At 38.6% G+C, this 23,472-nt stretch overlaps 1 protein-coding gene across 6 annotated transcripts in view; it reads right to left on the bottom strand.

Annotated features, from left to right (window-relative positions):
- CDK6 (cyclin dependent kinase 6) overlaps positions 1 to 23,472 on the bottom strand; it is a 136,148-nt gene that overhangs the window by 71,746 nt on the left and 40,930 nt on the right. For all 6 annotated transcript variants that reach the window (XM_039704975.1, XM_039704964.1, XM_039705009.1 and 3 more), the window contains one exon: positions 6,707 to 6,874. In XM_039704975.1, the coding sequence (XP_039560909.1) occupies positions 6,707 to 6,874 (168 nt within the window). The remainder of the gene's footprint in view (positions 1 to 6,706; positions 6,875 to 23,472) is intronic.

Raw genomic sequence — 23,472 nt, 5'->3', positions numbered from 1 at the left:
TGCTCTTTTATAATATAGAGAAAATATACAGTAGGAATTTTCTCCCTTCCTTTCTCTCTTTTACAACTTCTGCCATGATTTTTTTAGCAGACTGAGCATGGCCTGTTCCTTATGAAGTCAGTTCTGCATCCTACGGTCTGTTCACCAGATATTTTTTTGAAACTTCTAATGCAGTAGAAACTGCACCATTAGTAACATCTACTATATCTTATTAAGTGAAGGAGAAGAGAAGAGAAGAGAAGAGAAGAGAAGAGAAGAGAAGAGAAGAGAAGAGAAGAGAAGAGAAGAGAAGAGAAGAGAAGAGAAAGAAGAGCCTGCTATTTTATCTCCACATCAACATGTAAGCAGAATAGTTTATGAAAGATGGGTACTTCAGTAATTTTTATAGACAATGATCTAGATACAAGCTCTAGCATTGGAAATTGCTACATTTCTGACTGCTGAGAGCTTTATGTTCTCTTCCTCCTGAGCATCCTCTCTTAAACATTTCATAGAGCACATGGTCAACCTTTGGTCCAGCCCAGCAGAAACTTCCTTTGTTCTGATATAAACTGTGCTCAAGGTTGTACTTATTTTCCTTTTTTTTTTTTCCACCAGTATGAGGTACATTTATTCTGCAGGCTTGCACTGGTGCAGCTGCAGGGTTGCAAAACATGCTCAGCTCAGTGTGGACAACTTCTGCCCTCACATATCATATATTCTAATCTCTGCAGCTCTGGAAAGGGGTTTTCTGGAAAAGGGCACAGAAAATATTCCCATGTGAAGCCAATTTGCTTGTTTACTGTGAAATAATTTACTTTCTTTGAAAGATTAAAAGATAGGCTTTTTGTGGTTCATGATAAACCTGGGTCTGAATCAGAGCAGAGGGCTGCATTCCCTGCATTCCTGACAGGTCTCAGGGGTGAGTCCTGGCATCAGCTGCAGAAGAACAGCACAGAGCGCTCAATGAAGGTCTTGGCACCGTGGGGGTAAAAAATACTTCAAACACTGATACAGATGCCCTTAGAAGTTTTGTTACAGTCAGATACAATAATAGCCTTAAATGAACCAGCTAGCTGGTTCATCTAACCCCTTCAGAACAGTGTAAATCAGCATGAGCTGCAAGGTTTTGAAAAACATTTCTGCCTTTGAATTGCTTTAGTTATTCAAGGCCTCAGCTGAACACTTCAGGTGTGGTTTCATAACTGACTTCAAAAAACTTAAGATGGTGATGTCTAGGGAGTGGATGACCCCATTTTTCTGCTCGCACTCCCCTGTGCGTCAGTGCTTTCAGTCTTGTGGCCATGCAGTGATTTGCATCTACTAAGCCACCTGGAAATTAGTAACTACTTTATACAGGGTTCATTTTCAGTCAGACTGCAAGGGACAAGCAGTAATGGCAAAGAAAGGGAAGTGATGAAAGTGTGCAGTCAAAAGCAGGGCCACCCTTTCAGCAGCAGTAGAAATGTTACATCTACTTACACTGTGAAACAGCACTTGCAGTTTATTTCTATAACACGTCTCTACAAGTAACAACCTTGTCATAAATTCTGTCTTTGTGAGAGCAGCTAGTACAACTCTTCCAGACAAACCTTAAAAATTTAAAGGTTCTTCTTATGGGCAACAAAAATTAAGCTGGTTTTGCAAATTATCTTATATGATTATGATGTAGATGAATAAGAAGCTTCTAATGTCCTAACTTTGTTAATGTATCTTTCTATACTGCCCTTTGATTAATATTGTGACATTGAACGATCTGTTTTACCATCATTATTTTCATATAAATCTGAGTCTTCTAAGTGAAAATGTCATCTGAGTAAAGGCATCATAAATATATCTTAAAATATTTTTAGTTATCTGCAGACCTTACAGTCAACGTGCTGATAATGATTTTTGTTCTTAAGGTGACTCCAGAGATAAATGACTCATTTTATGTGATGGAAATAACCTTCCTAGAGGGTGTTGGGAGGATGAAATAAAGATTCTGCCCAGATGTTAAAATATCAGAAAAATTCACTAATTTTTTCACAAAGCTAGACACATAGACTTTTCATGCAGAACTGTGTATTAGTAGGGAACAGAGATTTTCCTTAAATAAGACAATGACTTTGATCTTACTACACTTCTAAAATAGCCATAAACTCTCAGCAGCAGCACTCTCCAGCTCAAACCCACTTATTTTGATCCACTGGATGGCCACCCGTGTCTCATTTCCCTTTTCAGAGATGTTTAGGTGGACTAGACAAATGCACCATAATGAAAGAATTGAAGATGAGACCTCGAGATGAGAGCTGGCCCAGAACTTAGGTGATGTGCTTCCTCACAGCAGTGAAGGGCAAACCAAAACAGTGCAACTTCCACCAGTCAGAGGGGGAAGAGTTATAATCTTCTTAAATCATGCATGAGGTAAAATCAAGTATCCTGTACTGATTTGTACTGATTTCATTAGGACACTCTTTAACGCTTAGTTTAACCAGTGGCAGGGGGTTGCTTATTTTCCATAGGTCTCCTATGATGCCTGATGGTAACTGGGAGCTTTAAATAGATTGGTGAATCAGGTCCATTTAGGGATCCTCAATGGATCTCAGGTTAAAGCTGCACTGCAAGAGACTCAAAAGAGGTGGCCATAAAAAAAGAGGGAAAAAATGACAAAAAACAAGGCAAAACAAAAAAAAAATTGTCTGGGTTCTCATCAATCATATTGCCTCAGACAACCATTTACATTTACATTATTTACTAATGGAGAGCATTTACCGGAAAATTACAATGCACCAGTGGGCAGGAAACACAGAAGTACTCGTTCCTCTTTGGAAGAGAGTTATTCTGTCATTTTTTGGGTTTGTTGCTGTAACTAACTTATATATTTGTTTTTACAAAGTAAGCCCTGTTAGTGAAAATTATTTTATGCTCCCTTGCTACTATACCAACAAAATTAAATCCAAGTTCTTGCATGATGTGACATGTAAACCATTTGCACTGAAGTGACTGCCAGAAATGGATGGAAAGTTTTTATCCTGAAGAAATACGCAAATAAAATGCTAGCATAGTCTAAAATTATTTACTGAAAAGAACTGAAGAATATTTTGTGTCCTCTCTTTTCAGAAAATCTATTTAGTTGGGTCTAGTATGCAACAACCTACAGCATCAGCAGAAAAAGTGATGCGTTTTCCCTTCTGTGTTGGGTAAGTCTGAAAACAAGTTGGTTTCTTTAAAAAGAATACATAAACCAATTTTCTTGGCATTTTATGGGGAAAAAAAACCCCAGTGTGCTGACATCTAAGGTAAAGCATGCATGTTTTCAAAGAAAGTATTGTAAGTGTGTTACAAACACTAACATTTTGCCAGTTTCACTCAAGATCCTGATACAGAGCAGGTTTTAAGAGCTGGATAGCCTCAGCTCCACCTAGATGCTCTGGTCACAACTGCATGCACTTATCTCACTTAACATTCCTATATACCATGATTCAGCTTCATTTCCTTTCTTTAATTCAGTCAAAAGTCATCAGAAATAGATAAATGGATTATTCCTTTTTGATAAGACAACTTCAGATTTCCCAGACACCCAACTGCTCCTTTGCTCAGAGAAGTTAGATCCATTTTTCTGCACCAGGAAAAATGTGACAGTTCATTAGCTTTTGCTATCCAACTCTAAAATTGCAGTCACATCAACCTACCTCCTCTGTCGTATGGAGCTTCTCTGTTATCACAAGGCCATTCAGAATTTCCCCAAGGGCCAAGACCAACACTTGGAAAAGAGTGTAACTGCACAAAACCAAAAGTGTGCCCTGTAACCCACCAGCTCAGACACCCCCGCCCAACCTCATTCTTCCTAGTGCTGTTATTTCAGACTCCTATCAGGTCTCAGTCTGAACACAGCTGGGAGCAGTGATCTCCACCCTGCCTCCCCAGCCTGTGTAGCCTTAGTTTCAATCTTTTATTCATTCATTCATTCACTGACAAAAATATCAAGAGGTTTCTTTAAATGACAGCAATATGCTTGGACTACCGATCTGCCAGAAGGATTCTTCAGCATTGTGTAAACAACCAGCTGTTAGAGAGAGAGACTACTTTGAAGTTACCATTTGCTGCACCCACAGCACTTGGGCTGGATCAGTTTTTACTGGGCTACTTTCATGGCAAGCTCTTTTTGTCTCATCTAAAGAGTTTCTTTGTGAGCAATGAATGAGGATGCATCTTGGGAATGGTCTGATACTTCAAAAGATGATTCTTGTAGTTTATCTTGCAGTAAGCTTCTCCTCTGAAGGAAACGCTGCACAGCCCTTGTATTGATCACAATGATAGTCTTTTATCACTGGGCTGTCTGCACTATCACTATCTAAAGCAAATCTTTGCAAGCTGTGACTTTTATTAATTGAAATATGCATAGGTATATTCTGTCTTTTATAATACAACACACTTTTTTTTCCTGCAAACGCTTCAAAACAAGCTGGTCTTGCTGAAGTCCATGAACGTTCACTGCCTCCCTGGTGAATAACTGCAATTTAGACCATTTTTGGGATAGCAAAGTCAAAAATGTCTTTATGTTTAAAAACCAGAAGTTTAGGGGTTTGGAGCTGTTTTGTTTAGCTGTGTTTCCTGTACTAAGTTTCAATGGAGGTAAAAACAAAGCAGCATTTGCACACCTAAGCTACTAGCCAAAGGAGGAAGTTAAAACCAGAAAAGGAAAACTGGCAGCTAAAACACATTTAATAAAAGTTTCTTACCTGCAATCACTTTGCAGAGGAGCAGTGAAGATTGACATTTAAAACCATAACACATTTATCACATTCTAAGCAACACACCTCTATAGTTTCCTACATACTCAGACACAAGTTTATTTCCAAGATGTTGGAAACTGTTTTAAAATACTTATTAACTTTTAACTAACCTTTTAAACTATTAATTTTTTAATTTAAGAAGACCAATGTCATAGCTGGTTTTGTCTTTTTTTTACTTACATCTATGCCCATATACTTGATTTATCCCTGATCACAGAATAATTAAACTATTTCAATATTCTTTAGCTTAGCTGCGATGACACTTGGATGCTTATCTGAACACAGTACAAAACTGCATGTGGATAATCCCTTAGGCTGAACATCTCTTGTTCACAGCAGCATCAAGAGTACCAGCCCATGGGTTTTAACACGATTTCTAGCATTCAAGTATTAAGATATCTGAGCAAATGTGCATACTTTACAAAGTAATCCTGACAGCATTCTCTTTTGTTGTGGTAGATTTCTGAGTGTTTTAAACTTCCTTCCTAAGAAGGCTACATGGTCATGGAAAAACTCCTGCTCAGTTTTGTATGTATTTTTTCTTCATTTCAATGCAGAACTTTTCAAAAATGTCCGGCTGAAAACCTTGTAGCATTCTGCAGTTTTAGCTTAAATGATTTCATGCATCAACAGAAACACTCATTAAAGCTGCTACTGACTGGTAGCTGGGAAACAAAATAAGAGCAGTTCAGAAAGAACCTTTCTCTCCTTTTCTTCTGCTTTGAGTTACATGACCAATCTTCCCAGTATCCAGATTCTTTCATCTTTGGATTAGACTACATCCTACAGGCAATGAAGAAAACTTAGCCCTAAACCACAGGTTTACATACGTTTTATGTGACCAGGATACTTTCCTATGTTTAGCAAGATGACGTAATTTTCTGTTGCTTCCTGCCTTCGTTCACTCTGAAGCTAGATGTCCACAGTTACATCACATGACAATGGGAGACCCTTGCACAAACTAACAATGAGAACGGATTGCTTCTCATCAACATGAGCCAGGTATTTTTTACAGTATGGTGTAAAATGCAAAGTGGATCCTTTCAGTTTCTCTTTTCAGCAGTTCTGCCTTTTCTGTCTTTATAGTCAGAGTCACTGTCATGGCAGTTGGGATACTCAGAATAGAAAAAGGAAACAAAAAAAAATCATGAGCAGGCAACAAACCTGAAAGATACCCAACATGCACACAGCATGGCAGCTCAATATGCTCCAGAGATGCTGTGCCAAGCTACAGCAGCTGATTCTGGGGGCAGGGCCAGCAAGCGTGGAAATGGGGTCAAAAAGCAAGGAGCTGGCAGGGTTTCTCCAGCATTAATGGAGGAGAGAGCTAAATCTGCAAGTGAGCTCATGTCTGAGCCAAGGACATCCAGGAGAGCTGGTGGGAGAGGGGCAACAGTGGCAGGAGACCTGATGATACTGGGGGTCCTCTTTAACATCTGGCTTTGGAAACAGCTGTGATTTTGGCTGCCAGGACCACTTGAGCTTCCTCCACCACAATCTTATTTAGAATCATTCAATAACATATGGAAGGGAGCATTGAATGCATATTCACAGAGGTGGAAAATCAGAGCACGATGGTGTGGCATTTTCACAACTATTGTGGAGTTCTTTCAGACAAAATACCTGGGATTCAGCAAGAGCTTTATGTTAAAATGGATACTTCAGAAACTTTAATCAACCTGTCTGACTTAATTTACACAGGAAGTCAGTATCACTACAGAAGCTTAACAGATGGGAGTTTCAGAAAACTAACACATACTTATTCCTCTGTAATTAGTCACGATGGAATTAAAGCCAGTAGTCAACAAGTGATTATTGATTACAACGTAATCACCGCAAGTTCAGTCCTGGCTGGAAAGCAATTGTTTTCAGAGACACCAGTAACTTCAGCTGCAGACATGGTTCACACTGCTACGCTAACAGAAAAATAAAAGCCTTCAGAAACTTACCACTGAGGTAAGAGCCATCTGAAAACTGTAGATTCGTGCAAGGCCAAAGTCAGCTAGCTTTATCTGCCCGTTGCTGGTTACAAGGATATTTTGGGGTTTCAGATCCCGATGCACCACTCGATGTGAATGCAGAAAATCCAGTCCCCGAAACAGCTGAAGCATCATATCCTATATACAAAGAAGAAATCAATATGCAGTTATCAAAACAAGGTGGCAGGCAAGCAAGTAAATCACTTGTTATAACCTGAAAAACTAATTTAATAAATATTGACTTAAATATGTGCACAGGAGATAAAACCAACTATTAATATAAAATGGACAGGATGTTGCTAGAATGAATGGAATTGAACCAATGCCCTCATTGAGTTAATGTATGGTTTCTAGTTGAATTATCTGAGGCTGATTAACAGTAGTATAAAGATTAATCAATATACTTAACAAATAGCAAAAGTATGTTTCTAAATCCCTGGACAACTTCAAGAGAATGCTGTCCAAGTAAGAAAAATACATAGCAGTTTTTTTGCTCTTAACTTTAAACCACATGCCACTTTGTATTCTCACCAGCTTATGCTTTGCCCTGCCATGGTGAAGTGAAATTTTATCACTCATTTTAACAGGCACAAGGACCTGTTTCAAACAGAAAAACTGTTTAAATGGTAAATTTAATTTGATTTAATATTATAGAGGGAAAAGCTTCACTTGGCAAAACCTGTTGTATAGAATTTACTGACCAGGACAGAAATTACCTTTAGATGAAAGTTTAGCGCTAAAACAGTGTAATAATCATAATTCTGATTCTTCTTTCTGTTTTGTTATAGTGATACAATCTTCCATGACATTTCCACAGCTGAAGCAACTATTTTATCTGTACTCATGTTTTGACAATCTTAGTAATGTGAAAAGAATGAACCAGCAAACTCAAAACCAAATACTAGAAATCCCCTGCATTCCAAATTAGAAGGATACTGTCAACTTGAAAATTATATTTGCAGAACAGACAGTTACAAGAAGATGCTGCAATAAGAAAGAAAAAGAAATGGACAAAGAAGTTTATTTTCTGCATGCAACTGACTTGAGCTCATGAAACTGCAGTTCTGTATATGCTGGTGTCATATGCCTTTTCCATAAACCATGCAGCAGGGTGTCCTGTTGTTAGCAACCAAAACGACCTTGGAGAAAGGCATGGCATGTAAAAAAAAAGAGAAGAAGGATAACTTGAGGTTGGTTGCTTTTGTTCTTCTCTATGGACTTGGGCATGTTGCAAGTAAATATTGAAAGCACACTACTGAAAGGAATTATATCTGAGCATGGGTGTAAAAATAACTCAAAACATTCAGCTTGGTAACATTGGTTAAGTTGGATGCATTTTTAAGGTAGGCTTTAGAGACATTGCTAAGTAATTTAATACAATGCTATTCCTTTCTTGTAATGTTTCCTGATCATTAATAGAGAAAATATTACATAACATACAGATATTAAATTTGGAAGCTCTCACCTGACCTCTGATAAAACAAGGCCATTTCTGTATACAGCCAGCTCATAAAGCAATCAGCTTTTATTTGAAGACTCCAATTACGGAGATTTTACCATTAAATTATGGATGCTGTGACAGTATTAAATTATTACCACCTCTGAAGGAAGGTGGTGAACTGAGAACTCCATTTCCTGCTAGCTGATGCCTTTTATTTCCTTTGCTTCCCAAGAAAAAAACTGGGAACTGATAATTTTGACAACCAGTATAATATGGTTAGGATTTCAAAAGAAATACACAAACCATATTGAATCCTCCTGTATTTATACACGGATTTTTTTTTGCAGTTCAGAAATTTGTAAGAACTTGGGCTACAGTTCTGCAGGTTTCAGTCATCAATAGAATTAATGTATGTAATATCTGGTCACTCTGTACCATTTTAACTTTTACCAAATCCCAAAAGGCTTTGGATCAGTCTTGCAGACATGAAGAACATGCCAACAACATTTAGGCATATGGTTATTTTAAATATGTACTTAGTTGTTTCACTGAATTTGGGCCAATTTTTTTCTTTTTTATTCCAAGATGACATAGTATCAAATAAGAAAATTATTTAAAGAACTGAAGTATTAGTCAGTACACCCTGGCAAGTCCCTTTCTGGTGACATTTATGTATCCTATTCATTTGTCAACTCTGTAAACTCATTCAGGCAGGCAGTTACCAAACATATCAAGAATATTTTTTTTCCAACAACTGATGCTGGTTTTGTTTCAATTTTCTTCCTCAAGCTCAGCATAACACAATTCTGCTCTGCTCATTTCAAGATACAAGCGATATCTTCAGGTTCTAAATTCAGAGTCTTCTTCCAGCCACAGGTAAAAAAGGAAAGTATTTGAAAATGGAAACTGGTATATCATCCCCTCTATCCATCGGACTCAAAAGATGAATATCATTTACAGAAGTTCTCTTCACACACAAGAAATAAAACATGCTGCAGAAGAGTGAACTGGGAAAGTGTAAATTTAAAAGGTGTTAGAAAGAAGAAGAGCAACAGGAGGGGGAAAAGCGCCATATCTCCTCTTCCAGGAAATTCAGGGTTGGTCCATATAAGCTGTTTTCCACTATTCAGGTTGGACTGTTCATTACACTTATTACTTTCTGTAACAGATTTCGTTCAATACTATCTGGAAGAACAGCCCAGAGTTTTATGTGTGTAAAGAAGGGCACTTGGATGTAAAAAGACTGTTTGCTATTTGCGATTCCCTGTTTTTAGATTCTCAGCAAGTTAGAGCAGAAGCCAAAATCACAACATAGGCTTATTATTATGAACTTCAAATAAAGAATAACAAATGCAGCAGCTTAAAATATTGTGCTGCATGCAAGCTTAGTCCAAAACCATTAGTCCTTGCTTTTGGAGAATTATTTCATTGACTTGGTCAGGCACTTGCAAGAAACATAAGGCAGGGTCTGGGATCTGTGCTTTCTTTGACACTGTAACTAATATCAGAAGATACTAACCTTTGCTAGCAAATTGGATAAAGGCTGTAAACATGCACCAGCCAGATCACTACCTAATTAAATCAGGATAATTTCACTCATCTAACGGAAATGCATCCATTTTTATTAGTGACGAATACCCAGTATTATCTCAATTACCAAGTTCTAGAAATAACTGCAGGAGAGTCTTCATGTGCCTCAAGGATTAGCTTTTTCCATGTCTGTTTTTCCCTGAGACATTTTCTGTGGTAGACAGGCATACCACATTTTGGAAATACAGGGGCAATCATATTTCAAAAGCTAATTGAAAAGCAACCAATTCTATGCAACAAACAAGAACCTTTGTGTCTTAAGAGACCGAAGGAACAAGCTCTAATGAGTCATGATCAAACCTCTACTGATGTTTATCAGTGCTCTTTGGATATTGTATGTTTGCAAACAAAGACACAGAATGTGCCTGTTGTTTCTGATTAGAGATTTCTGCCATCACAAAACCTATGATAGTTGGCTATTGCTCGAGTTGAAGATACATGCACACATTATCCCACTGTAATTACTTTCAATCACAGGTTTATTTTTTTTTTCTTTTTCAGGTTATATTTTCCATGCCATCTATGTGCAAATATAAAATATTTACCTGTAAATCAACTGAAAACTATTTTGTGCTGCAACGAACAAGTACAACTTGTTTAGAGGAAAATATGGGGCTTTAATTTTGTAAAAGTCACATAATGAAAACAGGAGTTAAATTTGTTATGGAAATGCTGCATCTCTGCCTGTTCCACCATATAAGGTATTGACAATGATTGCTCATTCTGACATTTACTGAATTTATCAGCTCTAATTGTCAGGATCATCAGAATTTTCTGATGAACTTTTCAAGCTACACCATATTATGTCATGAGTCTCAATAATACTCAGAAAAATATCCTGCATATTCTTCCTCTGTCATCAGTGAGGATGGGGCTGGGCTCAGGCTAGGCTGAACAGCTGCTTCTGCTGCCTCTGCCAAAGGCAATAATCATGGCTCGTATTTCCCGACTCAGGCAGCAGGAACAGAAACCCTGATTTCCTATACATTTTCGTCTCCACCTTGTCCTGTCTCCTCTTCACTATATGCTTCACTGACCCCTCTTAACCCTCCTCCAGCATCTGATCCATAAATCCTTTCCAAGCCATTGGCTTTCAAATACCACTCTGATCCTTTAAAAGTCACCCACCATCTTGACTCCGAAGAAAAATAATCTGTCAATTATCTGCAGCAACTTACAGCTTGTTTGGGACCTGCCAGATTCTCTGGAGGACTCTGCCTGCCTAACTCAGAAGAGGATGGCATGGCTGTCAACCAAAACATTTGAGTATCTACTCAAAGACAAAAGAAACTACAGAGCAGGTTTCAGTGTCAGTGCCTAGGCACCAGCAGCCAGGACTGCAGGGGCCTCAGCCAGGGGACACCAGGGGCTGTGCCCTGCCAGACACGCTGAGCTCCAGCCAGCTCCGATGGACCCACCGCAGTGACGGCTGGGCCCGCCAGCCACGACAGTGGTGCCTCCATGAAGACAGATCCAAGGGCAGAAAAGGCTGCAGGGAAAGAGGAGAAGAGAACAAAAGGAGTGAGAAACTGCACAGGAAAAACAGGTGAGAGAGGAAGAGAAGTGAGAGGAGAAAACTGTCCACGGTGGAGCAGTTACCCACACTGCAGCCCATGGAGCAGGCAGATACTCCTGAGGGAAATGCAGCCTGTGGAGACGACCTAGGGTACAGCAGGCACAAAGAGTGAGAAGGAAGGAGAAGGAGAGAGGAGCTGCTCCTGTGCTGCTTAGGCTGGGGAGATTCAGAAGTGATATATAGCCTGGAAAAAGGCATGAGAAGGTGCTATTTGAATACCTGTTCTTTTTTTGCCCACCACTTGAACTAGCAGGTATCTACCTTGACTGGCATTAGACTCAGTTGATTTTCCACAGGATAAATCTATTTTGCCCATGATGGTACTTGGTAAGCAATCTTTCTGTCTTATCTCAGCTTATGAGCTTTCTTGCTCCTTGGTGTTCTCTACTTTCTGTAGCTGAGGTGGAAGAAGCCAGTAAGTGCCTGGATGAGAGTTTGCCTGCTGGACTAGGCTAACCCACCACCATGGTGAAGTACGGATGCCAGGTTTTGTCTTGGTAAAAGGGAACACAGTGAGATGCAACCTGAAGGCAAACACCAAGAGTAATGTATCTTCAGAGAACACGTGCACCCTGAGGTAACATACATTTATGACTAGCTGCTCGTTATGTGAAGCTCATGTTTTTCCTCCACTGGCTACAATGTGAAGAAAGAAAAACCTTTAAGCAGGTTGCCCTTCATTAGAGTGACAGGAGCTCCTAATACAAAAGAGAGTAATTCAGTGGAAGCCCACAGATATACTCAGTTGTGTCATCAAATAAAAACAACAGAGTACAGAGCCTTGCAAACTACAATAGACCCTAAATTTGTACTAACACACAGGTTTTACACATTTTGGTGGGGTTTTTTTTAACCTGCCTATTTTCCTCTTCCTGCTCTATTTCCATGCTAACATTCTGTAAAGCACAACAATCCTTTGGCATCTCCTAACACTTCTACTCTTCTGTGGAGTACCTCATGCCCCTTCACAAGTTGCATCCTTCACCCAAAATTTCTGTCTATCTGCAACTCATTTTTCTTTTTGCTGAGTAGAATGGAATGTCCCTATTTTACATGGCAGGTGTTGGAATACTCATCCTGAACATTTCCTGTAGGAGTGTTTGCATAAAAGGCAACCACAAGTGTAAACAAAGGGGATGAGTTTTAGACAGCAATGTGTGATGAATCAGTCACGGTAGTTTCATTAAAAGGCTCACTGCCTCTCACTGGAATAGGACCTTCTCAGAGCAGAAGAGGAGAAGATGAGGCTTCTTTCATATCCTACTCAGTTATACAGAATCTCCAATCACTGAATTGCTTCCAATTTAAAGGGTGATTTTACACATGTGGGAATGGAAGTTTAAAGTGCTGTCCCATTCTCTGAAGCCTATTTTTGAAGCAGAATAATTACAGCCCTTCTATGGTGATACTTTGTAACAAACAGTCAACATTAATTAATGCCAAAAAAACAATGGCATTCCTGAGGAATTACACAGTACAGATACATGAATAGCAAAGGACATGATTAATGTTGTTACACTGAATCCCAAAGGCATTAGCAATAATGTAGTGATCCCCTGTTAAATGCAGTGATTATCTTTTTTCATTTTTGTCCTCACACTGGGCTGGGAACCCATCACCTCAACCTATCTAGAATGCCATGACTGTGATGGTGGGGGCAGATGCAATTTGCCACTGTCTGTGGAGCTGCAGGATACTCTTCATGCAGCTGGCTCGATGCAGTGGCTGGGGCACAGTCAGAGGCAGACAGATCCCTGCCCTTGTGCCCTGTTCCTTTTCTCAGAAGAAAGCTATTCTGATCAGTCTCCCTGCAGGGCATTCAGAAAGGGGATGAGGAGGCTGTCTTTGCCTTCTCCTAGCCACATCATAGCTTCTCAGGACTCAGCCATGATACAACCAAATATATATGGGATGTAGAGCTCTTCATCCTCCTTATACTGGGTAACTATTTATCTCAGAGTAATCCTATTGCTTTCCATAAAAGTATTCACAGGGTAAGGGTCATTCCTCAGAAGAGAACACTGCTGTGATACTCCTGTCAATTAACTGAGAAGTACCAAGAGAATGTGAACTTCACAGCATGTTCAATTTAAATATGTTTACTGTTTTGATAAGAGAACAATAAATTCAAATGATCTATTCACTTAGCCCTATTAATCAACCTTACTATAGAAGATAACATATTGATTTTCTGTTCATAGAGTAAAATACTGTACAGAGAAAGATACTCTCTATTTAGTGTATTGTTTATGTCTGATAAACACATGCAAGGAATTGGTCTAATAATTGGTAGTGTTTTCTCTGCTGATACCCTAAAGGTAAATAATTTGTTGAAAAATTATTAAGTTATATATATTTTAAACATGAAGTACAATACTTGTGTAATTATCTTTGAATTGTAAAACGATCTTAATAATACAAAAGGTACTTTAATGCACTTAAGAATAGATTTAAAGATACGTTAAAATATATTCCGATTATCAGCCTCTAATCTATTTTAAACTGCTTTTGTAAGAAAGAAGGCACAGCTCATAAAGGGATTTTGGATTATCCACTTGTTAAGATGAAAAAGCCTACAGACATACACACTCACAGAAGTATGCATGTATGTATACACACATTATAATGTTTTGAATAATCCCATTGAAGACAATGTGCTAGCATATAGTAGTCCACTGCAATAAACACTGACATGAATATAGTTGTGTTGTTTGGTTTTCTGTTTTGTTTTTTTTAATGGCTAGAATTATTTTTGTAGCAATTCAAAAGATAAAATACCTGAAGGAGTGGAGTCTATAGAACTACTGTTTTGAAGACTGCTTTGGTTGCTATTGGAAGTAGCAAGGTAATCAAGATTAGAAAGTCCTAAATAAATTACTTTGAAATACAATAATTGATCAATTAGTTCAGAGACAGCCTAGTAAAAATAGCAAATGTCACTATTATGCATAGAGCTGCCTGTATACTATGACCATTATATGTCAGTCCCAATCAAAAGTACTGCAACTGTGCACAAGATTCAGGAAAAATGCAAAATTTTAACTGAATTGCAAAGGTCCATGTTAATATTTGAAAAGCTTTGAGGCTCACTAATGCTACTGCACTGCTGCAAGCTTATGACTGAATTCCATGAATGTGTATCATAGCTTTCAGCACACTGTTTTCCCTTGCTGTGCACCTATACATAGACTGAACTCAATCCACAGCCACCACAGCAGGCTTAACATGTTCTAGTCCTTTTGCTTAAACTTGCCAACTGTTCCTTCTGAGTTAGAAAAGATCTGCCACAGGAGAACCTGACCAAACATATTTTGGAGTGCTCCAAACACTCCTCAAACACCAGAGCTCAGCAGCGGCAAAGGCAACATAAGTAGGACTGGACTACAGCAACTGATGCCCCTGACTGTGTTGAAGGAACTGCTCTGAGTATCCTTCTGTTTACTCTCCTTAAAATAAGCACCTGGATTCATATTTTATGGGTTGGTAAAAGTTTCAATCTCAGCAGATGTCTGTTTTACCAGAACCTTAATGATGATAGATTCCCATGCTGTTCTCAGTAGCTGTGAACTGAAAACCAAATTCAGTATTTAACATGTCTACTTCACATCTCTGGGGGACATATGTACATATACATGCTTAGGCAGACACGTGGATGCATTTTACTTAAGTTGATATAGTCATTCCACATCAATTTCTGATTTTATAGTTCAACACCTGTCAAATCAGTTTGCAATCTATATCTTTCAAGTTTTACTTTTTCATCTGCTATTTTTCATATTTGATGAGAAGAACATGCATGACTGAAAAGAAACCTACATAATTATTGTTCTACTTATGTTCAGTTATTCAGTGTACCAAAAATTCCTGTCAAAGTGGAATTACCAGACATGCAAATGAAATACACAGCATTCCCCATGTGGCTACTGGTATTTGTCAGATAAAATACATGAGAATTGAACAGAGAGGAAGTTTGTTTTAACATTCTGACAGAAACTGGCACTGTTAGTAAGGCTTATCCCATATGGGAATATTTCACAACAGGTAAATGTAACTTTGTGATTAACAGTCTTTTTCGGTGCTCAAACCCTTCCACTCTTTGTGCCCTGCAAAAAAACCCCACAAGGCACAGCTTTTAACAGATTTTATGGATCTGAGCCTAGATAAGCAAAACATTCATGTTTCTTTCTTGTATCTCTGGATGATGATATCACAGTTTTATACATCCCCAAATACCTTCTGGGAAACTTCCTTTCTTTTATTACAAGCTTTTTATAACTGTATTTGAAACAGCAGTTTCTCACAGAGCTTCCTGGTTTGACAAGTTGCTACTACTCCGTTCTTTTATTTCTCATACAATCTGAAAAAGAGATGAGGACTAAAATGTATCATGAAATCCCCCAAATTCTTTACTGCCTCACCCAGTTGATAAAGTTCCATACAAATGATTTGAAATAGCACCTGTGATTTGTATGCATTGGCTGTAAAGATTCTTCTAGCATGCCTAGGGATTAACACCAGCACATATTTGGTACATAAGCACCAGAGCACATCACAGCGCAGTTTGAATTCTGGAGGACACTTTTAATATAATTACTTCTTTAATTATGTTTCTCAACAGGGTAAGTCACATCTTTCCTTCAGCTGATGCTGTGAGCCTCTTTCTTCTGAGATAAAATCCAGACTTTAGCTTGACTAAATCAATCTGTTCTGGAGCATTGTGTTCTGGAGGACTGTGATAGCACCCCTATCTCTATCACCTTAATGCTTTCAGTTTTTAAAAACAGATTTGAAATTGCTCCTAATTGTACATATCTCCTTCTCTCACTGCCCTTCCTCTTCAGAGTCTTTGTTTTTGCATTACTATCCATTTGTATTTTGGGACATCGCCACTTGCAATCCTTGTGGAAGCTCTCCTGATATAATCAGAAAAATCAGTCCACCCCAATGATCCACAAAGCTGGATGTGACTTCCTTAAACTACTTCAGTATGCTTTGGGGAGGAGCGCACAGAAATCACTGTCACACTCCCGGCCACAATCAATAAACTACAGTGAATTATCAATCAGTGATGAGTTGATTGTCCTCCTGCGCCTCTTACACAGTCCTTATGAGGAGAGATATCAACAAACAAACCCTCTTCTCTCGGAAGAATGCTACTCCAGCAGGACTACATCTCTTTACCAGCACCCTCCTAATGCCATTGGCCATCGCAGCTCTTCCCAATTTCCTCAAACTCCAGGAAGGGTTATAATATGGCATATGCTGACAGACAACACTCCTTGCTAACAGGAAGGACACGTTGCTGTGGGGCCCAGATCTCGGCTTCTCCTTCCCTGCAGCTGTCTGTGGACAGCAGCTAATTGTATCCACTTGTTTAACCTCGGGGATAACGTCTGGAGGGGACCAAGTGCCACAAGCGTACTTTTTTTTTTAACGGTCATTTCCTCTCTGGTGTAACTTGCATGACAGCATGTGACAAGCAGAAATTAATGGGGACACTGCTGTGCCAATACCTCTTGAATTGCTTTGACACTGGCTGCAGGCTGCCTGCTTGGCCACCCAGCCAAGACCTCACATGAAATGTGGCAAGGGGCCCACAGCTCTATTCACTAACAAGCCAGCTGGTCAGTGATTAGAAAGCTGAAACAACGCTGTGCACATACATCAAGAATGCTTTACAAGCAGCTTCGGACTTAGGTGGTAAAGCATCTTAGAAGAGTAGATCTGTAAATTTATCTTGGGGACTGTTAACTTAAGCTAACATTAGAAATAATGCAGAAGACCCTGGAAGACAACTGGCCCACATTGTTACCTAAGTGCAAGAAGGACTAACCTCAGAACAAAGACTAACATCTTGATGTGCTCAAAATCATGTGCAAACAGCTCAGACCGCATGGATTCTGGTCCAAAGGAGCACTCAAATTATGTAAATATACAGAGATTTATGACAGACTACTCTTCCTAATGGTCTATCAACACATTGGCAACATTACTGACATTTCTACAGAAAGTCTCATTGAATCTGTCTTCAGTGTTTATACTGATTTGTTTATACACTGGTACAAAACAACAAAGGATGAGCCTTTAGAAGCATCCCAAGGGATCTGGATGATCAGATCTCATACACCCAAGGCAGCTTTGTACCTTTCAGCCCAGACTTTTTTTGAAAACTGTCAGATCCTTGGCTAGACAAAAAAGGCTCAAGATTGTTCCTGTAATTTATCTCTTCAGTTGCCTTTTTAAATAGTAGCCACTGAAAGTGCATAGGCTGTTGACGAAAACACCTGATGGCAACAAGAAAACAAGTTACGCTTCTTTTCAAACTGAGAAAAAAGCAGCCAATAGGATCCTAGAGATCACAACTGTAATTTAAAATCAGTAAGACTTAATCATTCAATTCCTAAGGCTCCTTCACAGTTATAAACTCATTCAAGCAATTTTTGTTTGATGAAAAACTTGTTTAAACTTATTATAACACAGGCTTGATCAATCTCCTGATACATAAGAAAGTACATCTGCAGCTTATACAGATAGATCGGGCTCAAGGCACTGTAAAAGGAAGTGGCTGGACAGCAGAGTCATTTTCTCAGATTGGAAATTGAGGTTACTGAAAAGTTTGGACCTAACTTTGAGAGCTTCCATGGTAGAAACTTCGAGGAATTCAGTGTAGTCATGAATGGCACTTGCACGATGAGGAAAAAGATGGCTTCATATTAGGCACAATGAAGTCCAGTGAAGTTACTGGGACTCTACCCATCAATTTTCAAAGACCTAAGCTGGTCCCACTGCTTTTTATTATTCCCATTTTCCTTCCACAGTCACTGGAACCAACAGCACCTTCAGAGAGATGTAACCAACCTTCACTGAGACAAAAATGTCAGCATGACACAAGGCACCAAAATACTACTATTCTCTAAAGTTAGATGCTCCTTTAATAAATAGTTAACAGCTTTTATTAAAGATGTGAACACAGAGGAGAGTAAGAAGACAATCCCTACCTAATCTCTCCAGGGAATGCATAATAAGCTCAAGTGTGTACTTTTAAAAAGTCACTTCAATACTGTATTTTTTTGCTTGTAGTGTACTTGGCACAGCAGAAGAATCATGATGCTCCTAAGTGCTATAAAATGGCTCAACATTTGGGTCTATTACTACCCGAGCTCTAGTCACCAGACTACATTTAACTCTGCTGCCTCTCTTGCTCTGTATTATAAATTCAGGGATAATGGTTAACTAATTCATTAGTTAATTCATGAGTTACAAAGATTAACTAGTTAATGTTTGTTAAATACTCCAAAGAACTAGATTTTGCTTTCAGTTATAAAGGCTTAACAAGCTTGAAGAACATCAAAGATATACAGAAGAGGAAAGATTTTATTTTTATACAATACATGGGAAAAAAGAGGCTTCAAAAAAAAAAAACCTGAGAGGGGTCAGTGGTGTACTGTAATCAGCTTGCCCAGAATCTCCCATCTAAGAGCTTCACATAAAGTTTTGCAATGCTGTTAGAGCATTGTCTGAGCTCTCAAAATAGTCTTCAGGATAAGCATCTTACTGATGCCTTCCTACACCTAAATTAGAAGTAGGAAACAAGATAATAACTTCTTGGAAGCACTCAGCAGATCAAGTTGCTCTCCATGTTTACAGCAATAATTAATTTGCAATTCTATTAACTTGAATTAAAAAACCAATCATTCCTGAACCATCAGCTTTAAAAAGGGAACAGGCAAGCCCCTCATCCTACAGACAAGGCAAAGACAAGACATTTTGCAAGAGGAATAGAGCATATACATGAAGACTTTTGTTTTCACTGAAAGAATGAGAAATTTGCTGTTTAGCACCAGATCAGGGGAATGGCTACCCATTCCACTGCACTTGCATGGTCTATCACTTTCTCCTTTCTTTTCTTATTTCTCACCTTTTCCTTTACATCTCTCTTTCCTCCCTCCATGAGTCCTGTTGGCTCTTCCTTCCCCATTCCCATTTCTGACCCTCCTTGTCATGCCTGCACTGCACCCTGCTCCACTTCACACTCATTCCCATGGCCTGTGGCCCTGCTCCATCTCTTTGGGATGCTGCCTCCACAGCCCAGGTGATAACCAGGCAAAGCAGGTCACTGGAAGATGCCAGCTACCAGATGCCACAGCAGCCCATCTCTGGATTTCAGCTAGAACAAACTGCAGCAGGCAGTGACATGACTGCGGTGTCTGCTGTGGCTGCAGTGGTGGGAGATGCTCCCACACACCTGCTGAGTCTCTCCAAAGTGACCTGTGCCACAGCCCCTGCAGTTCTGAGCACAATGACACTGATTTACATTAGCACACATTAGTGTAAACCTTGCCTTGTGTTCTTTTGAACACCTGACTGATTCTAAGAAAAAATAGGTATCTTCAACTTACAGTGACACAATGAGTGATGAGCCTACGTATTTCCTAATTTTAACACCACAGACAAGAATCAGCTCTACCTCCAGGGTGAGCTGACAGTCTTTCTTGGGAGAGGAGAAGATGGTCTTTGGTGCTTCACAGGCAGAGGACATTTTCTCCCTTCACCTCCCCAAATATTAAACAAAACAAACTCTATGACATTTTAAATAAAAAGACACTGCTGTGTTAGTAGTTAGTGTGCAAAAAGAGCCAATTAATGGAACAAACTCCTTCCATAAGGATGTCTTTTGAAAGTGAAGCATCATAAATGATGCATATGAGAAATGCAGCTTGTGGCAAACACAACATTGCTTCTCAAAAGGGTAACTAACCTGTGACAAGCAGGAAAGTATGCTATTAATTATGAAACCTGAAAAATAAAACTACATGTATTTCTGTGTGTCTTTACTGTAACTATTCATGGAGAACCTATGAGAAAAAAAGTAGCAATGATCCAGACAACCTGGACTACATATGTCTGTACTTTGCTGAATCAGGTCCCAGAAATCTAAGTATTTTGTTTTTCCTACCAACAACAAAGTAATTACAAATCACACAATCCAATACCAAATTCTATGTTACTCCAAAACTACAGTCAATTAAGTAGAAACAAACTGTATCATCAGAAGGACAAATGACAGAGGCTAGGGATCACTATCAAAGGACTTCTGTTTTCCTTTGTTTATTAAATAGCAACTGTATTATTTACTGCAGCTTTGCAAGCTAGTGAGCAGCTGGGTGTGACACATTTCCATGCTCTGTAACCTCTCCTTATGCTTCGTTACATTTCTTATCAGGACCAGAAGAAAAGAAATCTCTCTGTTATGCTTTTCCTGTGGCAAAGGAAAAGACAAGATGATGACTTTCCAGCTCATTTCACTTGTACAACGTTCTCATCAATCACCATGGGGTAGGTCTTTGTTATTTTCACTGAAGGACTGTTCTTAGTTTTCTGTCACAATAAAGCGTGACTTCACTAATTAGCAAATCAAGGTTACCTCTACCACATTTGCAAAAAAACAAAATGCAAACATAAGGCTAAAACTACTTCTGAAATATTTTCCAAGGCCCCAGCCTCACAGAGATAAACCTAAGTCAAGCTAGGTCTAAATTCTTTTCATTGAAACAGAAGTTAAGGTCTGAAACACTCAGAGTAGAAGATGTAAGGAAGCTAAAGTAACCATTTCATCAAGAACCAGAAGTTTTCTGCTTGTTTTGCGACTTTCTGCTCCAGAAACCAAGCAAAGAAACTGTGGTTTATTTTCATATTAAACTCTCTGCAAAGCATGCATCTCTCTGCAGTTTTGGTTCACTATAGCCCACGCAGCTTGGCCTCTATTCTCCTTTTCCTATGTCTTCAGTAAGTGTTTTAGACATCAGCAGGAATTATGTGAGCAAAAAAAAAGCAAGAAAAAGTGCTATCTTTTAAGCAAGGCAAAAACATAATACAAAATGCTTTGTAACATGGTCTCTCCTCTAACTTAATGTTTTAATGTATTTTAATGTATTTTCCCTTTCAGTCTGTGTTGTTTCTCACTGAATGACAGCTATACACAACATGCTATTATAATAACAAGCATATGGCTCAGAGATCACTGTTGACATTTTCAGAATTCAATTTAGACATTTTTATTTAAATGCATGAAAAACATCTGTATACTCTTTCATTAACTGCATTTTACATTTGTAATGTTCTACGTATTCTTTTGGAACCATTTCCATTAAAATGCCAACTCTGTGTTTGGATAGCATGTATTTCCTTTGTAACACTAAGGGAGGAGTACGTTACTGTCAAAATTTCTCTCTAAAAAGTCCTTGCTAAAATATTTACCCTGCTAGTCAGAACAGGAATATCTGAAGTTAATTCCAAATGAAAGAGTATTTTAGAATGAATCATAAACTAGATGTTAAAAAAGGTAACATGCTGCCATTCCAATGCCCCTTCCCTGTTGTAAAACTAAATGAAAAACAACCCTGCCTTTCCATCCACAGAATACTGTTAACATTTTGGAGCATTCTGAAGTTTCCTAATTGTAGTTATGCAACAGAACTATCACAGCCTAAAACAAAGGACAAAAATTCAGCAGCCTAGTTTATTGGCTTTGAAATTAAGCACTCTTAAGAGATGGTTAACATGTCCTCTTGATTATTTTTGGTATTTTAAAGTTACAGTGCAATGGTTCCTACTCTACAGACAAAAGAAGTGGGACGTTTTAGAATACTTACAATTTTTACGTCATTGTTTGTAAAGTCACGTATTTAGCAACAGTGAAAACTGCTGAGCACTAACTTTATTTACAATTAAGCTGCTAATTTCAAAGGGCCCTTTAAGGTATAAGACAGTGCTCAACTTTAATGAAGACAGAATGTGATGGCATTTGTTGAATTGGTCACAATGGTAAAATACAGCTTCTTCTTGGAAATGGGTATTCTCAGGGGTCATTATTTTCCAATAAGGCAAATAGGATATTCTGTGGCCACAACAGCTATGATATTAATGAAAACCAGATACAAACAAAATGATCCACCAAACCTTGTGATCCTTGGAGCACTTTGCCATTACTGAGTCAATTTACCATGCTGACCAGTTATGACACATTTTTGTGAATAGTCACGAGTCTGGTTCCAAATGTACAGACACTGCTTACACATAAGTTTTGAGGGAAGACTACTTCTTCGCTCTGACAAAGCATTTAAACACAAGCAAAACACATGTTTTATGACTAATCTGAGACTAAGGAAACAATGGTTTCAATTCTTCTTTGTTCTAACCTTAGAATTCATCAGGTCAGTAGCACAGGATAAAAATTGATTCTCCTCTGTTAGCTCCTCTAATTCAGTCTTTCAATCTAATTTTTAATACTGGAGCAATCTGTTGACATAAAATTAAGCAGAAGCTTAAGAGCCTTGCTGAAGCAGAGCCGCTGCTCCCTTTAGGATTGAGGTTGAAAAAGAAAGTGCAAGTACATATTCCAGCATGAGTTTAAATATTTTATGCGTACAGACATTAATGTTGGTACTGTATAGCTGTAACAGTAAAGCAGAAGTAAAAAGAACCTAAAATATTGATGCTTGTAAGTCTTTGGATAAGGTTTCCAATCCAAAAATGAAGGACAGATTTGATCCAGGAGCTTGAACATTTGTAATTTGCTCTTTCTTAATGGCAAACTATTTAGGCTTAGCAGTAAAAGAAATGAAAGGCTGCTTGCCCACTGCTGCTAACAGCATTGCCCCACACTCACTCCTAGAGGAACCTGAGAATCCCACAGTTACACCATAGAAGGATTTGACCTTCTGTGAAGGATTGGTGCTCTGGAGTACCAACACTGGCAAATGCTACAAAAGCCACATCTGATTTATTAAAACTACAAATATATTAATAAATTAAATTTCTAAATATGTTCCCCTGCTGTTGCACCAAGAACAAAAAACAAACAATATTTCTGTTATTTTACTCATTTTTCTATTCTGAATTTTCTGTCTTCTGGCAGCTGCCTGTGAATTTACTAATAACGTGTGTCTTTTGTTTGGACTTCTTAAAAAGGATATTCTCAAAATGGAAGGAAGCTCATTTTATTTCATTTTGAAACCTGAGAAACCTGTAACATGAACCATACACGGATTACAGAGCACTGATATATAAAGGAAGCAGTTGTGTAAATGTGTGAAGTGACTGTGGTGGGGTAAGAGCAATGCAGTGGTG

Source organism: Passer montanus, unplaced genomic scaffold (assembly GCF_014805655.1).
Source record: "Passer montanus isolate IOZ18808 unplaced genomic scaffold, ASM1480565v1 scaffold10, whole genome shotgun sequence".
NCBI classification, from domain to species: domain Eukaryota; kingdom Metazoa; phylum Chordata; class Aves; order Passeriformes; family Passeridae; genus Passer; species Passer montanus.
The sequence above is the reverse complement of the archived record's forward strand: the minus strand, read 5'-3'. Positions and strand labels throughout refer to the sequence as shown.